The sequence below is a fragment of the Neodiprion lecontei genome, chromosome 2 (assembly GCF_021901455.1).
Source record: "Neodiprion lecontei isolate iyNeoLeco1 chromosome 2, iyNeoLeco1.1, whole genome shotgun sequence".
Taxonomy (NCBI): domain Eukaryota; kingdom Metazoa; phylum Arthropoda; class Insecta; order Hymenoptera; family Diprionidae; genus Neodiprion; species Neodiprion lecontei.
Window position 1 is genome coordinate 35,315,650 of NC_060261.1, and position 24,860 is coordinate 35,340,509.

At 38.6% G+C, this 24,860-nt stretch overlaps 4 protein-coding genes across 8 annotated transcripts; 2 read left to right on the plus strand and 2 right to left on the minus strand.

Moving 5' to 3' along the window:
- The first annotated feature begins 26 nt into the window (after positions 1 to 26).
- Positions 27 to 2,904, plus strand: LOC107221229 (solute carrier family 17 member 9). Its single transcript, XM_015660143.2, has 8 exons — positions 27 to 267; positions 348 to 694; positions 766 to 939; positions 1,339 to 1,471; positions 1,643 to 1,739; positions 1,822 to 1,987; positions 2,137 to 2,295; positions 2,383 to 2,904. The coding sequence occupies exons 1-8, from the start codon at positions 176 to 178 to the stop codon at positions 2,520 to 2,522; spliced, it is 1,308 nt and encodes a 435-aa protein (XP_015515629.1). The 5' UTR covers positions 27 to 175; the 3' UTR covers positions 2,523 to 2,904.
- Positions 508 to 5,443, minus strand: LOC107221227 (elongator complex protein 3). 2 transcript variants are annotated; one of them, XM_015660141.2, is made up of 10 exons: positions 5,150 to 5,432; positions 4,803 to 5,044; positions 4,519 to 4,722; positions 4,178 to 4,431; positions 3,900 to 4,089; positions 3,596 to 3,813; positions 3,210 to 3,470; positions 2,932 to 3,113; positions 2,650 to 2,795; positions 508 to 1,505 (listed from the first exon to the last, which is right to left on the minus strand). In XM_015660141.2, the coding sequence occupies exons 1-9, from the start codon at positions 5,166 to 5,168 to the stop codon at positions 2,689 to 2,691; spliced, it is 1,677 nt and encodes a 558-aa protein (XP_015515627.1). In that variant the 5' UTR covers positions 5,169 to 5,432; the 3' UTR covers positions 508 to 1,505; positions 2,650 to 2,688. The 2 variants fall into 2 exon arrangements, with proteins under 2 accessions (XP_015515627.1, XP_046586878.1); XM_046730922.1 differs by lacking the exon at positions 2,650 to 2,795 and having other exon boundaries at positions 5,150 to 5,443.
- Positions 5,444 to 5,750: 307 nt separating this feature from the next.
- LOC107221230 (SUN domain-containing ossification factor) lies at positions 5,751 to 24,859 on the minus strand. 4 transcript variants are annotated; one of them, XM_015660144.2, is made up of 7 exons: positions 24,369 to 24,859; positions 23,767 to 23,980; positions 22,785 to 22,909; positions 13,225 to 13,835; positions 11,060 to 12,552; positions 10,611 to 10,970; positions 5,751 to 10,471 (listed from the first exon to the last, which is right to left on the minus strand). In XM_015660144.2, exons 1-7 carry the CDS (start codon positions 24,425 to 24,427, stop codon positions 9,110 to 9,112), a joined length of 4,224 nt encoding a protein of 1,407 aa, XP_015515630.2. In that variant the 5' UTR covers positions 24,428 to 24,859; the 3' UTR covers positions 5,751 to 9,109. The 4 variants fall into 4 exon arrangements, with proteins under 4 accessions (XP_015515630.2, XP_046586868.1, XP_046586870.1 ...); XM_046730912.1 differs by lacking the exons at positions 23,767 to 23,980; positions 24,369 to 24,859 and adding an exon at positions 14,016 to 14,500 and having other exon boundaries at positions 22,785 to 22,887; XM_046730914.1 differs by lacking the exons at positions 22,785 to 22,909; positions 23,767 to 23,980; positions 24,369 to 24,859 and adding exons at positions 14,016 to 14,411; positions 18,533 to 19,623.
- On the plus strand, positions 14,574 to 16,778 carry LOC107221231. The gene is made up of 3 exons (XM_015660146.2): positions 14,574 to 15,382; positions 15,530 to 15,700; positions 16,164 to 16,778. The coding sequence occupies exons 1-3, from the start codon at positions 15,293 to 15,295 to the stop codon at positions 16,365 to 16,367; spliced, it is 465 nt and encodes a 154-aa protein (XP_015515632.1). The 5' UTR covers positions 14,574 to 15,292; the 3' UTR covers positions 16,368 to 16,778.
- Position 24,860: the final 1 nt, after the last annotated feature.

A 24,860-nucleotide genomic window follows, 5' to 3' on the forward strand; every position in this document is an offset into this window, starting at 1 on the left:
ACGCGCGTAATTTTAAGATACATTAAAATGAGACGCCACGCGTTTAGTGGAGGTGTTACCACGAAATAAAATATATCTTATCAAATATGCGGAAACGGACGCTATTCAGACAACCGATAATATCTTCCGATTGTACGCTAACTTTACGAATACGTGTCAAAACCTGCAAGCCTTCATGGATAAAACAAACATTCAAGAATCAAAGTCAGTCACTGCAATGAACAACCAGCTGTTAACGGAGTGCAAAGCGCACCTGTTTTGGTCCAGGTAATTTCACTGTTATTCATACTAAAGCAAAATGTTTTTGAATTAATTATATTTAACGTTGACCAATTTTGACGCTTCAGAAAACAGCGACGAAAATGGTTCTTCACTTTGTTGTACGGAACATGTTTAGTGTACGCGACTAGAACGTCTGTGCCACTGCTGATACCTGCTATAAGCAAGGAAAAACATTGGACAAAAACAGATTCTGGGACAATATTATCAAGTTTTTTTTGGGGCTACACCTTAACACAAGTTGCAAGTGGATTCATCAGTGACCGAATTGGTGGCCAAAAAGTGATATTCTTTGCCGCGGTTGGTTGGTCACTTACTACACTCTTCATGCCAGAAATCATTAACACTTTTTCCAACAATGAGGTATCAGTCAAATTCATCGCTGCAGTTCGCATGTTGAACGGCGCCTTTCAAGGTGATGGCGCATTCACAATCATTATTTAAATATCGAAATACCAATTCAGTTCTAATGTTTATTTTTCACAGGAATGCATTTCCCTAGTATGATAAGTTTGACCAGTCAGCGTTTACATGAACCAGACAGAGCCTCATTTTTTAGCCTCTTGACATCAGGATCGGCTTTAGGTACTCTTCTTACTGGATCTCTGGGTTCCTATTTGTTGGAAACTTACAATTGGACTAAGGTTTTTCAAGTTTTAGGTAATTAAAGATTCACGTGGTATATTTTTAACCTGTAACAATTGAATCTGTACGTAGCTGACAGTTTGATTAAACTGACTAATAATTTTTTTTCATGGTATTAAATACATTCAATGTATTGCCAAGAGACTGTTTTGAGCTAAAAATTAAGGAATTATTGCTTTATATTTCATCCACCAACATGTTTGTTGTTTAGACAACTGTGGATCTTATTGCTCCAATTGGCATGAACACTTTCGAAAATAATATTGGTTTTGCTGTATTGATGATTTGAAATGTTCCAGTTACAGTTATAAGCAATGTAACGTTAATACATATTTTACTTCTCACATTAATATGTATTGTGCACCAAACGGTTTTGGCTTGAAAATACTAATGACAATTTTGATATGAAAACAGGTGGTTTGGGTTTGATGTGGACGGCAGTATTAAGCTACTATTCCCTCTCACTTATGAAAAATGCTGCTTCTAACAAATCATCGAATGTTACTCCCCTGCCCTGGTTGCAGCTACTTTCTAAACCTCCATTCTGGTAATCATGGTACATCGATCTTTTTGTGCTCACTCTAAAACAATCAATTGTATCGTATTTTTTAACAAACGTAAATTATTATTGTCAGTAGAAATTATTCTCAAAAAGCTCAACACCGATGCCATATTATTATAAATGACACTATTGTAATTTACACTCTTTCATTCTTAGGTCTTGCGTACTTGGTCACGCATGCCAAAACAATTGTTTCTTTGTCCTACTCTCGTGGATGCCCACATATTTTCACGATACATTTCCTGAGGTTAAGGTATGAGTTGCGAGAGCAACTGGAATATTTGTTTCTCACCAATAATTGACAGTAATATAATTGTACCTAATTTATATTCTAGGGATGGGTTGTGAACATGGTTCCGTGGTTGTCTTTGCTGCCTTGCACGTTTCTAGCAAAGATGGTGTCTGAGAACCTGGTTAAATCAGGCTACTCTGTTACAGTGACAAGGAAAATCGTTGAAACAATTTGTTTAGTCACACAATCCATCAATCTACTTATATTAGGTACATACAACAAAATTAGTGTATGCTGATTTTGTACTATTTCAATCGATTAACAATCTATATACTCCCATTGCAAAAATATGAAATATAACTGAGCATTCTTTGTACATCAGATGTTACTCTACAATGACGCAAAATCTTGTTCACAGCTTCCGTGACCAATTATCAAGCTGCAATATTATGTCTGACATTAATTATCGGCAGTACAGGCTTTCATAATAATGCTATTGCTGTGAATCCTTCCGACCTGGCACCAAAACATTCTGGTAGTGTTTTTGGATTGATGAATACTGTTGGTGCAATACCTGGTTAGTTATTCATTAAATGAATCAAATAAATTCCTATCCTAGCTAAACTTCATAAAACTATTCTTCATAAAATTCGTAACGTTACAGGATTTCTCGGAGTTTACGTGGCTGGTCATTTACTGGAAATTACCCACAACTGGTCAATTGTATTTGTGATAACTTCAATAGTCAATGTTCTAGGATGTATTGTGTACTTATTATTTGGATCAGGAAATGCCATAATATAATAAATCAAATCTCATCTTCCAATTAATTTATCACAATTAAAAAGTGCAGCAGAATCGATTTGTGTTGTCAACAACATGAACAGTGCTTAAGTTTATGCGGAAAACCAAAGTAATTCTTAGTTCGTACCTAAATTCGCAAAACAACTGGAGCGACGATGCATAATCTTTAGTCCATCTTTATCAGATCATGTCTGAGATCTACCAGCATTTTAGACATGTATGGCCCATCCAATTCGTATCCCATTTTTCTATAATAATTACGAGTTCCGACACCTGAGATATAAATTAAAACCCATTAATGTAAGATTTGCTCAATGTTGTCTTGTGTTGTATATTTTTTAAAGGGAAAATGTATCACAATAAATTATGGCCTGTCAGTTAATACTCCATGAAAATATTTTGATCTTACCTGATATGACTGCGATCTTATGAGATTGATGCTCCTCTAAAGCGATACGTTCAGCCTCTTCCATCAAAAGCATACCAAATCCTTGATGCTGGAATTTTGTTGGATCTCTTGCATTGACTGGTACTACGCTTCCATAAACGTGTAATTCTCGGACTATTGAACATTTCCCCTTTAACTCAGGCCTGAATATCAGAACACATGAAATGAAAAATAGTCTGATATTTACTGATGACTGATATGGCATGACTTGAAAAATGCATAATGAATGGATATGTCACCTGAAAGTTTCATTGGAGCATTTTCTGAGCCTTAGCAATCCGACCAAAATGTCTTGAGTAGGATCTTCGTAAGATAGAAAAGTTTCCCAGCCATTGTTGGCAACGTAATCGCGGCGAACAAGCTCAACTTCGTAAGGACGAACCTTACGGTGTATTTCTTGAATTCCCACTTCTCTAGTCCTCACGTCTCTACAATCCGTACCTAGATCTTTCATTCTAGCCAGGGCCAACTCTCTAAGATTACCATGCTCTACGCCAGAGCTGAAAAGAGTCGAGAAAGATTTTCAATTGCCTAACTGTTCAGGATTTTTTGGTAACACAAGCTTCTTTCTCGATTTTTGCAGGAATTCGGACTAATAAAAAAAACATGTGAATTATCAAAGTACCTGACAAGGGGCATGGGAATATCTCGCTGCACTCTGTACACCCGAGTCCACGGAGGTACCAGAGACAGAATTCGTGCAATAAGGTCAATCAGTGTACTAGGAGGATAGCTCTTGTATCTTCCTGTCTTCCACAACTCGTAAAGCCCTGTACCACGAATCACAAGGGTGGGATAAATCTTGAGGCCATCTGCACGAAATGCTGGGTTTTCAAAAAATTCCTGTATGACAGAAGGTGTGATTTAGGGAGATGTTAATTTAATTGGGCTTCATTTAGATGCTTTTTTCGACATATTAATGAATGTACCATAAACTGTTCAACATCTCTTTCTATATCAACATTTGGTAAATCAGGCATCATGTGTGCAACAACTTTGAAACCTGCGTCTTTTGAAAGCTGAAAGCTTTCGCAAACTGCACGCACAGTGTGTCCTCTGTTGGTGTCTCGTGCAATATCTTCGTACACAGATTGAACGCCAATCTCAAGACGAGTACAACTGTTGAAGATGAATAAAAAATTCATAATAATGAAAATTATAAACAATTTTGATTGATTTCTTGTAAGGTAACAAACTTTGTACATACCCATATTTAAGCATATCAGAAAGGTGTCTTTTGAGACAGTAGTCAGGGCGTGTTTCTATGGTAATTCCAATACACTTTGTCCTACTTCGCTCGGAGTATTTCACAGCTTCATCCACATTGGCACTTACGTGACCTGACAGAGCATCATGCAAATTCCTTATGAAATAATCTCTATAATCTTCTGGCAAGGACATGAACGTCCCTCCCATCACAATGAATTCCACCTTGTCAACGCTGTGGCCCAATTGCTTCAACTATTAAAGGATTTTTACGGTATCATTATTGATATTTCCATTGATACTGATGAAAAACAAAATAGGAAACACCCTACATAGACTCACTTGTTCCACACGATGCCTGGTTTGCAAGAATGGATTATATCGAGCTCGTATTGCTCTCATTGATGTTGGCTCATAGCCAGTATATGATTGTGTAGAATATTCAAAATCAGAATCTGGACCACCGGGACAATACACGCAGATGTTACCAGTCATGTTGATGTGAGGGCATCTATGTGGTTTACACATAACAGCGACAACTGCAATCTAAATAAATACCCAATTAGTACAATGACCACAACTGGTTTGAATCACAACATGCAAATGACAGCAGAAGTAGCACTCACACCACTTGCTGTTCTAATTGGCTTGGCCTTAAGCTTTGGCAACAGAATTTTCTTAGCGTCCAGAGGTACAGCTGCAATTATATCAACTAGCCTGGGTGACGATGAGAGACCATATTTTGAAGAGATTCTAGTTTTCAATTTATTCAGATCAACGTCCCGGCGTTCTTCATGAGCTGTCAAAAGGTCTTGTATTATTTCGCCAATTGTCATCATCATTCGTTCTTCTTTCGTCTCTGTGTAGACTGAAAAAATACGTGACGAATAGGTTAGGCGTTTTCTTTCTCACGCAATACGACAAATCAAAGGTTAAGTCACATATTGCGGTTTGGAATAGTATAGTTATTTACCTTTACGCTTCTTAACCATGATTCTTTCGAGCTTTAAGCCTTTGTTTTAACAAAGGGGTTTATTTAAAGTATTTCAAAACAATTTTCGAGCCCGAGGAGAATTTTGAGGTTCGAACATGTGTCACGTACGATCCACTAGCATACAGTTCTATTCTAGACCTTCGTATTATGACGTATGTAACATTGCCTGCACGTGCGCAGAAGTCGTTGCGGCTCTGAACATGCACAGTTAGATTGCAATGACAGATTTTGAATCTTCGGCAGAGATACAGGTAGACATCCGTGGACGAATGATCAACGAAAGATCATTCAAACATGATAAGCAGGAGTTAGAATTTCTTGGTAGTATTGAAAAATTTTTATCATCGTTTAAACAACTCATTATCATTGGCTTAAGTTAATTTTACACCTAGAGCTTTACCTTTCTAACGCAGAGCCAGCCTTCGTGGATGTTTTCTTTATTGAAAAAATGCTCATTTGATCGAAACGTACGATTATTGATTGACTGTTATGATACGATAATTACTTGATTTCTTCAGCTTGAGGAATTCATGGTAATTAGCAATGTAATTACTCACCAGTTACATCTCACATATTGCTATTTGAGATAAACTAAAACAGATATATTGCAGTTTTTATACAGGTACAGTGTTTTTAGGATATACAAGGCCTCTTTTTATATTCCCTTATACAATCCAAACTGGCAACAGCACCCAGAAGTACACACCTGCGAACAATTTACTGTACGTAGAAATGTATTTACCCTTTTTATGGTATAACATGCAAAATAACTTACGACACATAAAATATACACGAAATACAATAATAGAACTTACTGCTGCACAGATAATATTATCATAATGAAAACTGCAAATTTTTCATAATCCTCTAGTGGACTGTATTCATCATAAACCTCTCAATAGCCTGTGCATACTTCATTATGTCTCTCGACGAAATAACAGTGAATCAGTTGATCTCGTTATCATGAAATATTTTGTTAAAAAAATACATCAAACTATAATAATGGACCTGCTACAGTTATTTTGCCAAGGAAATTGTACGAACTGAGAACCATAATGCAATATCATATTATTCTACTGGTACTGGCAAAGTTACATTTTATTTAATAATAGGAAAAAAAACACCAATGCAAATTGAGTATATTTTGATGTTATATTTTTTGAATTACCTCTTTGATCAAGTGTTTCCTCGTGCAAATTGAATTCATGTATCATGTGCTATAATGACCAAGCAAATCATATTCGTCACATTCTTCCACTTACATCTTGTGTACTATTATTCCACAATTTTTCCAAAAAATAGAAACTACGTCACCCGATCTGCATCAATTAAATGGGGAATCATTGATCACAGCCTTGTATTGAATTTTTGCCTTTTCATTTCACGTGCTCATTTGAAAAGTTTTCACGTACCGTGTATCGTTAACATGAAACGAACAGATCGTATTACGTACATGTATGTAAGGTACCGGTAAAACAGTGTAATCAATTTTTCTATTTTGAATACTTCCACACTGATTTTTGGCAATTTATTTCTCTATCTTTACACAGGCGCATATTCTCCAAGTTAAAATGTATGTACTAGACAATGTTATCAGGAGTCTTGTAAAAATGTTCTTTTCAACACAAATGAAAGCAGTCGATCATTATAAAAGGTAAAGTAAAAACAGAATGAACTAAACTTTGCTGTGCCGTTCACTGAAAATTCACATAAATTCACTTTCATTTGTATACATTTTATATCTTGGAGTGTTCGCTTCAAATTTATAACTTGCCGCAATTAATAATAATATAAGATTGACAGTAAATATAAACGTATATACCAACGTAGTGTGATGCAATATCATACAATAAAACATGGGTTTCTATAATTCTGTGTATTCGTGTATGATGTATATGTTATGTGTCTGATATAATGTAGTAGTACATCAAATTAAAAGGAATAAATATAATATTAATAATGTTATCTAATGATGAAAATGTTTTGGAATTGCGTGACAATTTAACAGCGCATTATTTACATAATTTACATTTCTCTAACTATTTACTAATTGAACGTTAATAATTTTCCCCTAAGACTAGTTCATTACTACACGTGATACTTGTCTGTTGGTTGAAGATGGTAAGGAGGTAAACAAATATGAATCATCTATTCCGTCAGTATTGTCAATGCACTGCTAATGTCAATGTATCTTAGCTGTAACTTCAGAAAATTGAGCGCCTCATTAATATATTAAAAACTGAATGATAGGTAGAGCCAGGTCCACTTAATAAATCCTTTATTGGAAGTTAATGGGGATTTAGAATGACGCATTCTATTAAACTGACCAAACCTCATTTTTAAATACACAACTAATATCTCTGAAATTCTACCCCAATTTCCTATAATAAATACGAGTGACCAAGTTGTATACTATTGAAACCATATAATTCAATTCATTATTATGTATGTGTGTACAAATAATAAATACATCTGACTTGGTCAGAAACGTTGCTCAATCATAATCGTCTTTAAATGCAACAATTAAGTACTAGGAGGTGTATGATTAGAGATTATGGGGGTTGGTTGCCCCTGCAACCATGTAGAAGAATAGGGATTGATTTCAAGCCCTGAGAGCCGCAATATCCCCGCACAGTAACTATAAGCTCACCGTGTTGTTTATATTTCTATGTAACACTAGTATGGTTTACGCGTTTTTTTTTACCTGCGTTTTGTACATAAAGTAATCGTTTCTGCGACAGTACAAAAGAAAGAACATCGGAGTACAAAGAAGTGCACTTTTACGTCCTAATACCGAAAAGTGCTATTTTTTTGTACTTCGCTGTAAAAAAAAGTGTGATCCACACTTTTGTTAAGTAAAGCATCGTGAATACCACAGCGGGAAAGTCTTCTTTCACCATGCGTATTTGCAATATTCATCTTTGTCATGCGCATGTGTTCACTTATGATTCATATTGCAAATTTATGCTCAGCGTAGAAAGACCTATTTTGCCACCTTATATAGCATAATATATTATGCTCAAGGTCAATCTTCTAAAAAACCAAATAGCAAAGTTTACAAAACCTTATAGAATAACGACAAACGACTATACCAATCAACATCCTAATATGACTCCTTTCAATTACCAACTATGTTGCTTTGGGGAACCAACCTCGTTAAATTGTCAATTTCTACTTTGTACAATTTACCAAAGTAATTCTCGTTCTGTTTCTTCGAATCTCTCCTTGTGCACTTAATAGAGCTTACAATATCACAGCGTGCATTATTTTACTACAATATAAGGACATATATTTGTAAATTACCAGCAATAAATATTTTAACATTGTCTCCTTTGATTTTCGTCAACTAGTCAAGACTTTGATCTCTTTATAGGTACTAGAGGTATGTATTATATATGCAAGAGTGTACCAGTGCATGTAGTTATACACAACAATCATGTAGTTTATATGATAACGGAAAGAATGATACACTCCAACAGGAGAAAATAAACTTCTTGGTTAAGTTTTAATTACGACTAAAAGATAACGAAGTGGATAAACAATTTGAACGTTTAATCAACAACGTTGAATTTTCAATTGGTGAAATTCGTAATATCTTCTTATGATCAAATCGATCATTTGTCTTTTCTTTAAGCTTTTAAAGCCTCACACAAAAAGTATAACGATAATAATCAATTGTATAACCTACCTACCTAAATGACCTATGTATGTACTTCAATCAACGTCTAATGAAGCTATTCACAGCTAATTTTCGAAAGTAATCCTCAATTGGCCACAAACTCGTATTCAAGTTTCACTGGCAGTTTAGTTAGAAGGTGAAACTAATAAACAGTCTAAGTTAGCCACATCAAACAGTTACTTTAAAATTTTTCTTCTTTTCGATTGCTACATGAGGATAGCATAGCCTCATAGTACGTCTTGCGACGCGATTCAGTTTAATCAGAAAAGTTTTTTTACCATTTTCTTAATGCCGTATGTTTTTTTCTCCTTTATTGAACCAGAACTGGGCGTCCTGCATATGCTTCCCAAGTCATCGCTGTCTTCGTATTTTCCATTGTTCACCAAGAACCCATTCATCCTTTCATCCCCATCTTGGACCGTCGCCGATAGTATCGACGATTCTCTATCCTCTTGACTAGATCTGCTGCCGGAATTCTTTGAGTACCATTCCCAATTATCTGATTTAAGTTGCGATGTGGGTTCCATTAACAAGTTTTTTTTATTAGACAATCTTTTGCTTCTCGACTCTAATGCAGTCTTCATGAAGGCAGGTGCAGGAATTCGCCGATTCTTTAGAATGCCTTCAGGCTTTCCTGGTAGTAGTATCTTTTGCTCAGGATCCTTTTGGCTGTTGCTTTTTCGCTTCATGATTTCAAACCGAGACCTGGATTGTATAATACCTTCGATTCCGTGGTTGTGCGGATCATGAACACGCTGAGCGCTTCTCGGCGTTTCCGTGGATGTAACAGAAACCGTGCAACCGGTAACTAAAGATCCGGAAGTCTTTTCAGGCTGTATTTGTTCGCTGAACCAACCCAAACTGGTTTCTGGCGCAGAATCCGGCCGCTGCTGAACATCATCAGTCTCAAAATTCTCTTTTCCGGGTAATTTCGTCGCATCTGAAGATGAAGCGCGTCTCGAAGGAAGATTGGTACCACCAGGTATAGTGTTGAGGTTTTCCTTGCGGATGGGTTTGATCATTGGAAAATTTGATACGGTTACAACTGAACCTTTGCTGATAGAGTCCCGTTTTCTTTTTCGCCTTTTTTCCTTCCTCCTGACGTCGTTTGACACAGCAGAATCTTCGATCATAAGCTCATGATACGTGCCGGATACGTGGGATGCGATCTCGCTTGGACGTCTTTTTTTCGTTTTCCTTGTTGTCACGCACTCATTAGTTCCTCCAACACTTTTTCGCCTTCTTACCTGGGATTCAGTAGACGTCTCAACGTCCTCATCGAGGTCTCCATTCCTCCGGCAATATGATAACACCATAAGAACAATAACAATTTCGACACAGATCAGGACTAAGTGTTGGCCTATCATAGAGAATTTACTCCGCCAACTGTCCCTATCACTCAGAAGCGTGTTAAGAGATCTAGTCAAAGTTGAAACTTGTTCCTTCAAGTCCGTTATCTCTCCTTGTTTTTTGGTTTCTCGCTCCTCGGCACGGTGTGACTCTTCGCTCATCGCTGCAATTGCACGTTCCAATGTGCGCTGCATCTCCTCTACTTGTTTCTTATACCTTTTACTAAGTTCCTCGAGGTATTGACCACTAAGCGACATGTTCCGCTCCAGGGTCTGAAAACCATTGTTCACCAAAATCAAATGTTTGAACAAAAGTTTCTATACAAATATGCCAGGATTAGTGAAGAATCAGGAAAAACGACTTTTTGTCTTGAAAACATGTTGAATGAAATTCTCATAAACAAGAACTAACCTTTATCCTGTTAGACAACCTCAAAAAGACTGATTCCTTTTGTTGCGGTGTTGGAATAGGTTGAGATAGTGTTGCACTTGGAGCTGCCGGGTTGTTTTGAAGAGCAACTGAGTCAGCGTCGAGGTCCTTTAGGTCCGATAATAGCGTATCCAGACTGAGTTGATCTTGTGGAGATATTTTCATTTCATGATCGCGCTCAGCCTCAGTTTCTGTTTCAGTTTCTGAAAGTATTGCTTCGCCAGATTCTGTGTCTCCCGAAATATCGCCAGACTCAGTGTTCGTTTCTGGTACTGAAGTTGCAGCTGTTATGTGAGGGGCTGTCGCAAATGCTGTTCCTTGAATCCCAGGATCCTCAGAAATCTGAAAAGATACAATTATGATGAATCAACCTCCAGACATCAACATATCAAATTGCCAATGTCTTCATAACTTCATTTTCAATATCGCACCTTATCAGCAGTAGTAGCTTGATGATTAGGGTCTATAGAAGCAGTCATGGGAGGTTCAAAAATTACAGATTCTTCAATGGCTTTTTGGCTGGGTTCAAGTAAGGGAGAAGAGGCTGGTTCCTTCTTTAATCCATCATCCTTAGTAATAGTTTTAGTTGGCCTAATAAGTGAACCGAGGTTTTCTGTTGTAGGTGCAACGTCATTTGGCACTGATGTAGAGAATTCAATACCAGGACCCTGCTGTTCAAATGTAGCAGCTGTTTTGCAGGCTGGAGAACTAGTATCCGACACACAGAAGCTGGATTGCGGACTTACTGAAGAAGACGAACTTTCACAGCTTGGGAGCATTCCTTGTGGTGGCACAATTAAAGCATCTTCAAGAGCCGCAGCACCCTCAGAATTGTTGCCAGTTACATAGTAGCTGGTGTTCACGATAACTCTGCTCTCTCTGTCCGCAAGAACATTGCATAGAGCAACTGGATATTGAAGAGGAAACAAGGAGGTAACGAATCTAGCTGCTGGTTCATTTTTCGTCGACTTCAAATCATCAGATTCTTTTACTTCCTTGATTCGGATGCCATGCAAATGGCAGATGTCACTCTGATGGAGAGTTTTGTTAATAAAATTAATGTGCAGCAATAAATCAAGATACTGATCATTGCAGCTGACTAGTTGGAAGACTTTAGCGAACATTGTTTCTGTGCAATTGGAACAAAGGATGGTGTATCGTGGCGTCATGCATGCTGCAACGAGCGAATTTTGAAGTATGGTGTTTTCAATGCTAGCTCGAATCTGGGTATTATTGTTCACTGTATTTCCTGATTTGACAAGGACTTCGGCAGCCTTCTTCACAATGCTTAAGACCGCATCCCGCGCACTGCCAAATAAATTTCGTGGAGAATCTCCAGTGTTGATGTCCAGCATCTCCTCTTCTTCCTCAGTTTCGTCATCCTCAGCCCCGAGGGACTCTTGTATTTGGTTCTCAGTTTCTAGGACTTCAAACTCACTGGTACCATAGGCTCGAAAGAGGGAAACAGGGCAGAAGTGCTCCGAGCCATAATGGGAGTGGAGCTCGACTTTAATGAACTTCCCAAAGAGTCGAGGATGAAGAGCAAAACTTTGAATGTCGCGTTCATCTTTTGCTGCAAATTGACCGACCACGCTCCAGTCTCTGGTCGGAAAACGGTCTCCAACAAACACCGAAAAATCTCGGGGTGAAGAACTGAACAGTTCAAAGTTAGCCAGCTCAATTTTCTCTGCCTGTATAGCTTCACAGAGCTCAACTACAAACCATACACGAGATGTGCAGGTGTTGAGCATGTATTCATCCCTCGATGAACTCAAAACGCTGCTTGCACTGCCTGCCTCTGGATTAACTGCTACGATTTTTGCTCCACAATCCGGCGACGCGTAGTTTTTGGATCTGACTTTAGTGCTTCCTATTCCTCGTCCTCCAGGACCTCCAGGATTTTGGGAAGACGCGTTAGGGTGCGCTGGAAAATAAATATTTATACACTCAATCGTCAAATTGAGCAAACGATGCATACGGGAATCAAATATTTATGTAGTTCAAGGCTAGGATCAGATGTGGGTATGTAGGTTACATTTGTTCAAACAAATTTTGTTTGCTAACAAGTACCATATTGTCAACTCTGACTAATGCTACCATAGTACCGTGCTTGGGACATTTTCGTGTAATCATTACACTTTCTTCTCGTTTATTTAATACACCAGTTCAAAACCAATGATTGAAATGATTATTATTGTCCTAGGTATTACTCCATATTTACTGTAAAATATTCAATGAATTCACTTTACGGTGATCTTCCTTCGAAAAATAACAAATTTCAGAGTAGGAACCCTTTAAAAGCACAGGTAAATCTAATTTCATGAAAGTACTTTGTTCAGAAATCAATTTTCCCAGACCATAGCATTTGAGTCGGCAACTTAATCCACCAAAATAGTACTTCACTTTATCGTGTCGAAATCAAATCCAATTTCTGAATGAGACCTTGAAGGTAGAAATTATGAAAGCTGGTCCCATCTGTCCAAATACTCAAAACTATGCCACGGTAGCTTGAAATTAAAAAAAAACCTCAGAATCGCGATTGTTGAACTCAAATACTCGATCGAAAAACTGGGTATATGAATTATATAAAATTTACTTTTTTTCTTCTCGGCTTCCTCGAGTCTCTTCTGTGCCCATTCGCTGAACGATGGTATATCTTCGTGAGGATCCGTCCCCGTTGCGGTAACCAAAACATCGAGCATAACACTTGCGTCCTCTGCAGAGCCTTCAGTCAGTCTCACCCTGGCCTCATTTTCCGGAAGCTCCGAGGTGTTCTCAATTCTGTCTTCTGTACCTAGTAATTCTTCAGCAGATACTATCACCTCTTCTTCCCCGCCCTTGCCGCTGCTTTGATCCGCCCTTACGATCACCACTTCGAGAGTGTCGTTCTCATCGGAGACAGTCTGTTGACCCGTAAGTTTGTTTTCGTGTTCTACCGGTTGCTCTTCTCGATCCGTGGTCAGGTTCTGCGATGTTTCCAAGCTTTTATCTGCTTTCAAATTCGTCGATGTCAGAAGTTCCGACGGTGACGATAGCTCCGTTGGTTCCGATACTCTCGCAGAGTTGCTCAGTGCGAGGCTCAGGTTGCTGACAACTGATTTATTTCCCAATTTATCCAACGATATCCTTGGTTCGGTTAAACTCTGAAGTTCGGCGGCTGCGGTATCCACCAATGTGAGGACCACCGCCTGGTCAGCTTCGGGAATGCTACAAATAAAAATGCACATCCGATTTGAACATATTGTCTGAAGAAAACCTCGTAAGCACAGTAATTTTCATCTCCATTCGATTTCTGCTTATCGGCCAAGTGTTCATGGCATGGCTGCAAAAAAAGAGGGCGTCGTATGATCTACAGGTTAACGACATATGCACCTCGGGGATTCTCACCGATTGTTCAGTCTGGCAGGAAAACACCACAGTACGACAACGACTCCGAGGTAAAGTACCGCCGCATGTAGTAATTGTCCTGTAGAATCCTCGGCCCACCTCATAGGACACGGGGAAGAACTCTTTTTAGCCATAACTCCGCAGCGCGTTAATTATTAAATTTATTTTTTTATTTTATTTTAATCATTTTATCGTTCTTTCAAATATCATTCTCATTTTGTTGACATTCATCTGCCGCTGACGGGGCTATCTAGCCACGTAGGCAACTCGCGGTTGATCCACTACGATGCTGTATATTTTCGCACAAACTTCAAATTACTTCCACTACGATTTATTAAACATTTATTGTTCATGTTATGAGATTTAAATCGACAATTTAGACAAACGCTTTTTTATCTGTACAGAAAAACTCGACACTAACAGGTATGAATTTCATTTCCGCCTTTAAAAAATATTCATTAGTAAACTAACCAGCGGGAGAACATCTGTGAAAAAAAAAAAATTAGTAGAAAAAAATAAATTCACGTGATGAATCCTCCATGGAATCCCATCATTTTATATCGCATTAGCAATAGAAGTGATGGTGTAGCTGGTGCATTGTAAAACCTACAGGCGATCGGATTTTTCCTGCGAATGGGAAAGTAGAACAGAGAACAGAAATCGATTGGTTTCTTTAAAAGCTGCCATACCGTATTAGGTCTCTGGTATATTAGTCGCTCACTAATTGAGCCTCATCAACGGCAATTAAACGAAGCGATAAGAAAATCCCACGTTCTATTACCACCAATTCTGCATCTCAACTCGCGGGGAGATATATGAAACTCGGAGAGAAATTCAGATTGAAGGCTGGCTTACACGGTGACATTGTCGAGAATTGAAATTGCTTCTTACTACAACTACGTGAATATACGCATATATTGCCCGAGTGGCGATGAAGATTAACGTAGGTACGTTTATAAGAGGTGGTTCTCATCTTACACGCGAATGGGGTAAAATCAGTTCTCGCAACTGACAATGAGCTTGCGATCTCCACGAACAGCATAGCAGTGTAAAACGCAGGATAGACAAGTGTCGAGAAGACTTGGAACTGTCTAGTTGAGAACAGGCGTTAAGAGAAGATCCTGATGAATATAATGCATTGCGTCATCTCATTCCCCATAAAGCACAGTGGGGATTTATTGGAACGGTCAAAAGCACAGACCGAATTCAGTGCAGAACCAGGAACGGCGAAAGATCTTCCAAACAAGAAAGTACTAGGACTGTGGAAATAAAGAAATATGCCGGACAAAAGTGTCAGATCCAATGTGAGGTCACGGATAAAAAATTTCGCTAGCGAGGCGCCGTTTTTCTGCAAAGTAATCGAACTCGTAAGTGGAATACATACAACGAATTATTTGTCACGGTACTTATAAATTGAACATTAACGTATACGAACGAATCGAGGAAATGGAACATAAGTACTAAATCGCACAATTGGTGAAAGCGCAATTATCCCGAAACTTTTTACTTGACAGATCCTCTGCGTCATAGCGGTAGGATTGATAGTGGATCCATTCAACAATCTCCAAATGAAGCCGGATGTGAACCACGCTGGACTCATTCATGTTTCGATGTGCGGTTACATTTTGATAAACGCAATCATCATTCTGTGCTATCTGCTCGGTGAACGTCAGCCAAAGAGGATGGTGAGCCTGCTCTCGTTGACTTCCCGAGTCACCGCTCGTCGAAGTTTCGCGTTGAATATTCAATTTCTTGATTTTGTCGAACTGTGTTAGATTTCCCTACAGTGACAATTTTTCTATAGTTTTGATATCATGAAGAATCCTGTTCGCTGTGGCCTTTCGGTGTACCTCAAAGTTGTAATAGACTAATTTCTTTTCCCACATTTTTGAAAACACATAATCTGGAACGAAATATTTCCTGCTGCCGTGTGTGTAAAAGAAAAATGTCGTGCTTGCACAGAACTCAAAATATGTTAAAATCCAAATTCGAATCATATCGATTAGGACAAGTTAGAACAACCCGATATACATGTATTCAGGTACAGAAAAATATGAGAATTCAATAGGCTTGGTGTTCTTTTCACCAGTAGCAATCTTTCTATCGCAATGAAATAATATAATTGCATGTTATCTCGTATTGTTACAGTCGATTATATTTGCCGTGGTGGGCGCGATTCTCTGCTGCGCTTCCGGCGTCGTGCTCATCTACGACTGGAGTAAATTGCAGCAGGACATGATATACAAATACTGGGATCAATACTCTAATCAGGTGGTCGCCAGCGGGGTCTTCGCGTTACTGGCATCGGTCGTGTTTCTTATCGAGGCGTTCGTAACGAGAAAAAGCGAGTAAGGTATGAAAAGCGAATAAAAACGAGTTTGGCGATCTGCTTCGACCGGGAACCTAAATGCGCGCTGTAACGGATTAACCGAGCGATCATTGCGTAACACCTGGAACACGGGAAACATACGTACCTACTGCACACGTTACACGCATCACGAGAACAACGGTTTCCTTTCCAGTTAAAGAGTCTCTATTTACCTATTGCGTAAGGCTTGATTCGAAAAAAATAAGGTCGCAGCGTCATACACGCATACTTTATTTCCCAACAATAACAATAATTGCGACAAAGGAATGTATGTATAATGTGCATTTTACAAGTCATGTAAATTTTAACCGCCCCAGTTTACCATACTAATATACGTATAATATGATACTCAGTGTACTCAATTTCAATTTCTAATAAACTGACTACCCCGCAAACCCAATTGTATTATTACATATATATGAAGCAGAGAAGAAAGAACTTAAATCTACATAAGCTCACAGATCATATCTGCGATCTCTATGCACACATTGTATTATCTACAGTGTAACGTGTCTGGTTATCTGAGCGCATTGTTAGAGAATACCCTTTTTACACGTCGCGAAGTCAGATATGTGTAATTTAAGTAGTATGAGCGTCACAATAGTCAGACGTTCGAACCTCGTTTCGAATACAGAAATCATTGCGCACGGATTATTTCCGCAACGCAATACCGGCAATTTAGTATACCGATACCTACATAAAACAATGTAAACGATACCGAATAATGCATACATGGACACGGTCGAAGTAAAAATTTGACAAGGGTGATAAAAAATTTGTCGGTGAATTTTTGTTCTTTCTTTCTCAAGAGGGTGCCCAAGTCGATTACGACGTTGTCGTTTATATCTCGAATTATTCACGGCCAGGTATCTCAAAAGCAAAAAAGGGCATAAATACTACATGCAGTTCTGACCAAAATCACTCTGACACATTGTTGCGTCAAATAAATTGTACGAACAATGTGACTGTTGTACCTTTTTTTGCGTTCCAGATACGTGGACTTGGATAATGCGAGATACATAGGACAACATCGAACTCGACTAGGAGACCTCGTTAAACGTACTCGAATTTTTCATCCCTGAGTTTTCCTCGCAAGTATAGTATATTCACGTTAAATCGATCCTGTCAGACGAACGTCAACTCCGCGCTGTTTAACCGTTGACATCGCACTGTGGGACAACCTAATATTAGAACCCCCGACACTTTAAGTCGACTCCTACCTTGCGTCGCTAACAGCCGTTGGTGCGAACCGAACCGTTACTTGGTAAAAAAATTTTAAAACATTTTTAAAGTCGAAAAAGATCGTTCTCTCTCGATCGGTATTGTTGGACCACTACATTTCCCTTCTTCCACTTTTTTCCTTCTCTCTCGTCTCATGTGCAACGAATAAATTTGTACAATCAATACATGTACGGAACTGTGTCAGCCTCTTACTACCTTAAAATGGGCAACTTTAAGGAAGCATGTGGCAAGTTTTTTTTTTCTTTTCAAATCTCGTCAATATTGTAGTTATATTATAGCGTTTTCGATCAAGCGAGATGAGATTTATTTGCAGAATTCGCATTTGAAAGTTAGACACGATTTATAAACGTAAAAGTTTGGATTTTGTCAAATTTGCCGACAACTTGTTTGAAGAAACATTATGCTCCAAGATTCTTATCATACTTCAGCTTTCAACATATTTCGACTAAATTTTGCTATTCCATGAAGATCAATCGCTCTACTTCTCATTATTTTATACGAAAAAGAAGTGCACAAAAAATCGATATCTTAAAGCAAATAACTTTATTCCGTATTGAAATACGAGAAGCCGAATACTTTTGCAGTTGCAGTATTTTACCTGGCCACAAAGGTATTTAAAAGACAGATTCCGCTGACGTAATACATGGGTATTGTTCAAACAAAATTTTCCTAGTTATCGAAAAACAGTTGTAGTTTGGAGTATGGACTATGAATGCTACTAGGATACAAGTAAGGCAAATGCAATTGTTTAAATTCTATTTAAACGAACGGCAAATGTACCTTCCGAAAAGAATAATTATACTATCACAAACGGAAAATGCAGATGAAGAATTACATTACTAAACAAACAAATGTCGAATTTACTTAATGCGTTACAACAATTGTGTACAAAGAAAAATCTTCAAACCGTTACATTCACATTCACCACACGGCAATCAACACTGGATACCTAAATATCTCTCGTCCATTTATTTATTTCTTATATTTATTTTCAATTTCTGAACGAAGAAAACCGGTCGAAATGCAACTCGAAGGAGCTACGATTTCCAACTCCTGAAGAAATATTTAAATTTACGAGACACATATCAATTCTCACATAGCTCCAATATTCACATCACATTTTACACACTCCGTGGCCGTATAGATGTATGATTATAGTAACAATACTCTGTCCAACCGACGTGAAACAATAAATTTCACAGCGTACTGCGGACGTGAGAAAAAGTAAATTTATATTTATAGCCATAAACCACCACGTGGCGTGACTTGAGAATCGTTGCACAAAATCAGTCACGAGTATTACACCGACGAACAGTTTGTACGAATGACGTTTATATACAACGTATACTAACACACGTCGCAAGTACTTGAATACATCGTGCATGCAAGTGTAATATTACAACTCGCGATAATAACGACGCACTTAAAAAATCAGTTATTCTCTGAACCAAGTTGTCGTCGACGGCAAGTATTCTTCGTCAACAAGTTGTCTCGCATTTAGCGGAGTATTGAATGGTAACATTAGGCCGAGAAGTTGGTGGGTATATTGCGGTATAATAATGACAATGATAAAGCAAGCATGTATACATAAGTATGTATATACATACACACATATATATACATATACATACATCTATATAAAGGTGCAAGTAAAATGAGACGAGGAAAGAGCGTTTAAATGTTATACGCGAAAAACCGTGAGAAGAATCCCCGACAGGGCGTCGCGGCGCGTATCGACGCCCGGCGCGGCGTCGACGAGTTGCAACTATCAGAGCTTCGATTCTGGGATCGTTGCCTCCCACCCGTATCTGGCGCCACTCCTCTCCTTCGCTCATGCTCCTGCACACACACACACACACACTCTCTCTCCCTCTCCTCTCTCTCCTTGGTTCTGAAAGGCGCGGAAGCGTCTCTCCAAACGGACAGGTGCACGTGTCAATTAAAAGACTGCACAGCCTGCATTATGCTGCGTTTTAAAGTACCATTTTCAAGCGTTGCTAGGGTACAATAATGTCTATCTCGCCCGAGTAAAAAGGCATGAACGACGTTTGCCGATATTGCAGAAACCACTCGTTACCCGGAACGACATGACATCGCCGCGTCGCTCAATGCCAACCACGTGCAGTTTCATTGAACAGGCCACGACCCTCTGTTTTATTTGGTGACTCACTGGTATCGACTGGAGTTGAAAGGTGACTGTAATGTAAGAGATTCGAATGGTACCCGCAATGGTACCGGCGTGTAACACTTGGAATTAGAAACAAAAATAAAGCAACGAGGAAGAATGAATGCGTGACAAACGTCAATTTAGAATTATGCAGCTTGTACAGAGATTTCTCTAAGTACTAGAATAGCCGGTTTCACGTGAAGCAATAATTCAATCACGAGGAGAGAAACGATCAACCTGCGAACTAGACGCGAACAACTGGTTCAACGATTTATCCGCTGTTGCAGAGGCAATTGTATTAGAAATATAAATTTAACGAGGATACTTTCTCGAATAAATTTTATTCAAAAATTATTATACTATCTGTGACGCGGGTGCTTATAGGGCATGAAAGCCGCAAACATAAATAGGACACAATATGTGCATATCACATGTGCGTGTGTGTGTGTATGTGAAAATGCGAACAGGGATATAGAATATAGAGTTTAGATCTCCCTGACATACCCAGATATATGATAATACCAGATTACTGATTTTTCCCCGGTTACTAACTTGTACAGTAACGATTTCATTCGGAAGAATATGCTGAATAAATTGTCGACAATAGTAAAAAAAATTTCAAGAGAAGAACAATATAAAATCGGTGTAACGTGTAACATTAATTTTTGTATACACGTAACGAAAGTTGTAACAATTAGCAATTTGCAAATTGATCTTGTCCTACGCTACCCTTTTAGTACTCCCAAATTTTATTCTCTGCGTACAAACGTTTCGGTACGTTAAACAATTCATTGTTCTGTTCTGCGTTAAGAGAAAAAATGTCGTTTGCCTTCGCGTCCAGAACGTAAAGTTCGTGTGACTGAGTGGTTACAACGTGTCTAGGTACTTTTTGAGGAAGAATGTAGCAAACAAGGGGATCAAAACAAGGTCGACCGATAACTTTCTCGGCTGATACGGGCGGGCAATTCGGCATATCTAATACCGTAGAACGAGCGTGAATATTCTCGGTGATAAACTACGAGCGAAGTTTCGGTCGAGGAGCGAACCGGGAGATAAGACAAGAGAGACCATTGTTTTGTATATCGCATGAAGGAATATGGAACAGGGCGGAAGGAAGCGGCGGCGTTTGATAGTCAAATTACACGAACACCTTATACGTAGCAGGCGTAATACAATCGTATTATAGTGAGCAATACAGGGACAATTGTAGATAGCGCAAATATCCGCTGCTGATAACAACAGCCGATATAAATGTGAGCACACGCGTTCATCAGGCATGGTGGGCGTATGATTTTTGCGTGCCGAGATGACGACTACAACATTTACGTATACATTTGTATATTCGAAAACTAATCACTCACAATCCCTGACAATGAGACTTACTTTACTTCAATTTGCGCTTGGTCTGGTATTGACCGAGAGTGCAGAGCATGCGGAAAAGGGATCGCTGAACATTCCAGAGTGAAGCCCTGCGGTCTAGGTCACGGTTAAAACCGCGAGACACGCAACACGATTGAAGGTGATATAATTAGGAAAGGGCGTTTTCTGGTGTATGCTGCATTGGTTTTTGAATTCTCAAGATTCTTAGACGATTTCTCATGCTGTTATATGCTTACTGGTTAAGATTTTCATCACTACTCTGCAGCCTAAATATATTATCGAAATAACGAAGATGTAGGAAATAAGAAGCTATTCTTTTCTATCTTCACGCGTCCATTTTTTCGTCCACATTTCTTTGAGAAACGGGAGTTGTGATTTATGAGAAACGTGTAGGCAGACTGAAATAACTCGGGCACGTGCGGTATAATCCAATTGTCGAATAAAACGAGCGATATAAACAAAAAGCGAGAAAGTTAGCATCGCGTGGTTGAAATCCCAATTAGTTTTTTTACCTAAGTTAATGAATACGAGAAAAATTCTGTCAGCATATTTCGAATATCCCACTCCCGACAGAATTCGGTTATTTAACTTCGTCTTTTTCTTTTCCTCTCGCTTTCGCGTCAACTGTTTATTATTTATTTGTATACATAAATATGTGCGTACCATGCGGTATTACGCAGATATTATCGACGTGCGATATTCGTCACAACCGGGAGTGTAGAGATCACTGACGTGGAGATAAAGTATCGGCGAATGAAAAACACGCGAGAAAAACAAAAGCAAACAGAAAAACATGGCGCTATGTATCTGCGGTTACAGCATCTTGGGCAAGCTGCCAGAATAAGCAGCGTCGAACGAACGACCATCTTATCTGCCTATCGTTGCAGATATCCACGCGTCTCTGCTCTGTGTACAGCATATTTAATTGCGACGTATGTCGCGATAGGAAATCCTATACGGTAACGAGCGCCGAGGGCTCTGATACATATAATGCACACCTTTCCGGAACGTGACACCGGGCGAATTTCTCGTTAAGGAACAAGGCTGGATCGAGGCTAATCCGGATCTGGTGTGATCTGAAATAGGCGTATTAGGTATCCTAGGGAATGTACACTTGTGCATTCGTGTGGTGCGTGAGGCCGCGACGTCTGACCGAAACTGTGCAACTTGAACCATGAACAGCTAAACTAGACCTCAGTTTCACTCTTTATATTGGGTATGTAAATCGTATACGCATACCTAATATCTAAAGCGAAGCCTTGCCCTTGGCGTCACTGGTGTGAAACAGATATGGCATGGGGAAGCTAGCGCAAAGATAATTGTTCGTTTACGAGTAGGCTAATATTTGGTTGAGAGCTTACTTTTCGGCTCTTAAAATATGGCTCTGCTTCTCATAAGTCTGCCGAAAATAGTTATCTAAAAAAATGTTGCAGAAAAGTATTTTTGACTAGAAATTTCTGTACGTGAAAAACTGGCTAAAAATACGGGTTCCGGCCATGTTTTTCAATAGTTTTACTCTAAACATCTAAGTTGAAGGTAGGTACATGAACCCAAGCCTTTGAAATTGAAAATTTCAGGAAACAGTCAAGGACCTTACAAGAATAAAACATACCCTTGAGATAGATTTGGTTGCAGAGACAAAACATCGCCGAATAGTTCTAGCTCGAGAAGCTCCTTTGCTGTTTTTTCACCATTTATTGTTGGGTTAGGGTGAGGCACTGCATCTGCCGTTTCTCTCTGTAAATAATGGCAAGAAATTTTTACCAAAAAAAGATCGTAAATTGATGAAACATTGAAAACTTAATTAGAAGATATTCAAAGTTCTGTGTATTTTTACTGTATGTTGATACTACTACGAATAATTTGGCAACTGTGAGACTTTTTTAAACATTGTAGAGGTAGAAATTCTTAGGAAATCTGCCAAGCACAACAATATTCTTAAACGATAAGTGACAAAAATATTTTTCCAAACTATATGAATTGCATTTCAGGCACCACCATATAATTATATTTAGCCACATTTACGTGTCAGCTGACATTGACACAGATTAGAATGACGCATGTCCAATTGCTTGGTGGGGTCATGCATCCAGTTCAATCATACAAATAGGCTGGGCATTCCAACCATATATCTTAGAGAGTTAAACAGCTTATCTCAGTCTTATTGACGTGTAAATCAGCTTGATTGGTAAGAAAGTGGAGCAAAGAATGAATAACAATCTGCAATAGCTGTATTTCCAAACTAACAAATCTGCTAAAAGTTACCTTTTGCGTCTATTGAAAATACAGAACTCGGTTTACAAGTATCTTTACTTACAAATCTTTTAGTGCCATGTCACGATTAGTCATCAAATTCACAAAGGCTGATGCTTGGTGATAAACGTATATGCGAATAGTGCTGTTCAAGTCATTAAGCAGTTGGTAAGGTCGTAAGTTTAATTAATCAAGGTTTTATGTGTGCTACACAAACAGAGTTAGAATACTATTTGGCATAAAGCAAGAGCAAGTATTGCAACATTTTACAATGTTGTCAGAAATTCGATTATTTACTATTTCATTTACTATACTTATTTTCGTTATAAATTAAACCATACCACAATATTTTTCACATCATCGATGTTTGTTTGTGTTTCCTTCTGAGCTCCAATTCGACTTGGGAATGTAACATGTGAGTCATGATCATTTTCTCCGCCACTGTCGTTAATTGTTATATTAGCCGAAGCTCCGGAACTTCCCTTATTGCGACTGCCATAGGTATCCTGTGCTCCTTTTGTCCCTTCGGAAGCGACGATTAGGAACAAAAGTGCGCTGAAACAATAGAAACTAGTTGGAAGGAAAAGTAAAATGTTGTTTACAGAGAAAAATTGTTCGGATCACGGAAGCAAGGTTATGATTTCACGAGCACAATATCAGCAGTTACGCAGTATTGCTTAACGACATTTCCTCATGGAGATAATCTACCTACTAGTCAAAGTATCGGTGAAGTGGTGATAGTGGTCGATGCAGATTCTAGATCATAGGGAAAAAAACAAGAAACAAGCACGGCTCAAATTTAGCTGAAGTCTAAGGTATGTAATTTATTCGTGATGAGAAATATTCGATTTCTGCAATAGGGTGAATGTTTCATAAAACTGACCTTATCGCTATTGAAGAATGTCAACATGGGGTTAAGGAATACAGGTGTAATTATATTTACCTGGATACCATGGACGTGAGAAGCAGAATAGAATAAATACATGAAAGCGTTGGCTTCATTTTAAGTCAGTTGTCATGACACCGATGTCCGTCTTTTTTTGTTTTTTTTTTTTAAATTCACTGTTCGCGCACGACGAGTTTTGAAATCACAGCCAACGTATCTACAACCATTTTCGGAAACCTGACGTGTACTAAAAAACTTCCGGTGGTATGGAATCAAATCACCACAAATAAATGAATTACATATATTTTATTCCACTTTTTCTTTGTCACCGAAGCAGTGGCTTTGCCGTGAGAGACCTGCTCCGACCTTACTATCCCAATTTGAATAAATTTTTTTCATCACGGCTCTGTGACGACCGAAATTTATACATTTTTTAAGTATTAATTTTCACCAGATCAAATCAGCTGACGCAATGCGCGCACGCTTACTGCGTTTTCCAACCACCTTCAGGGAAGTGCACGAAGTAATACTCTGAAATGACTCTGAATC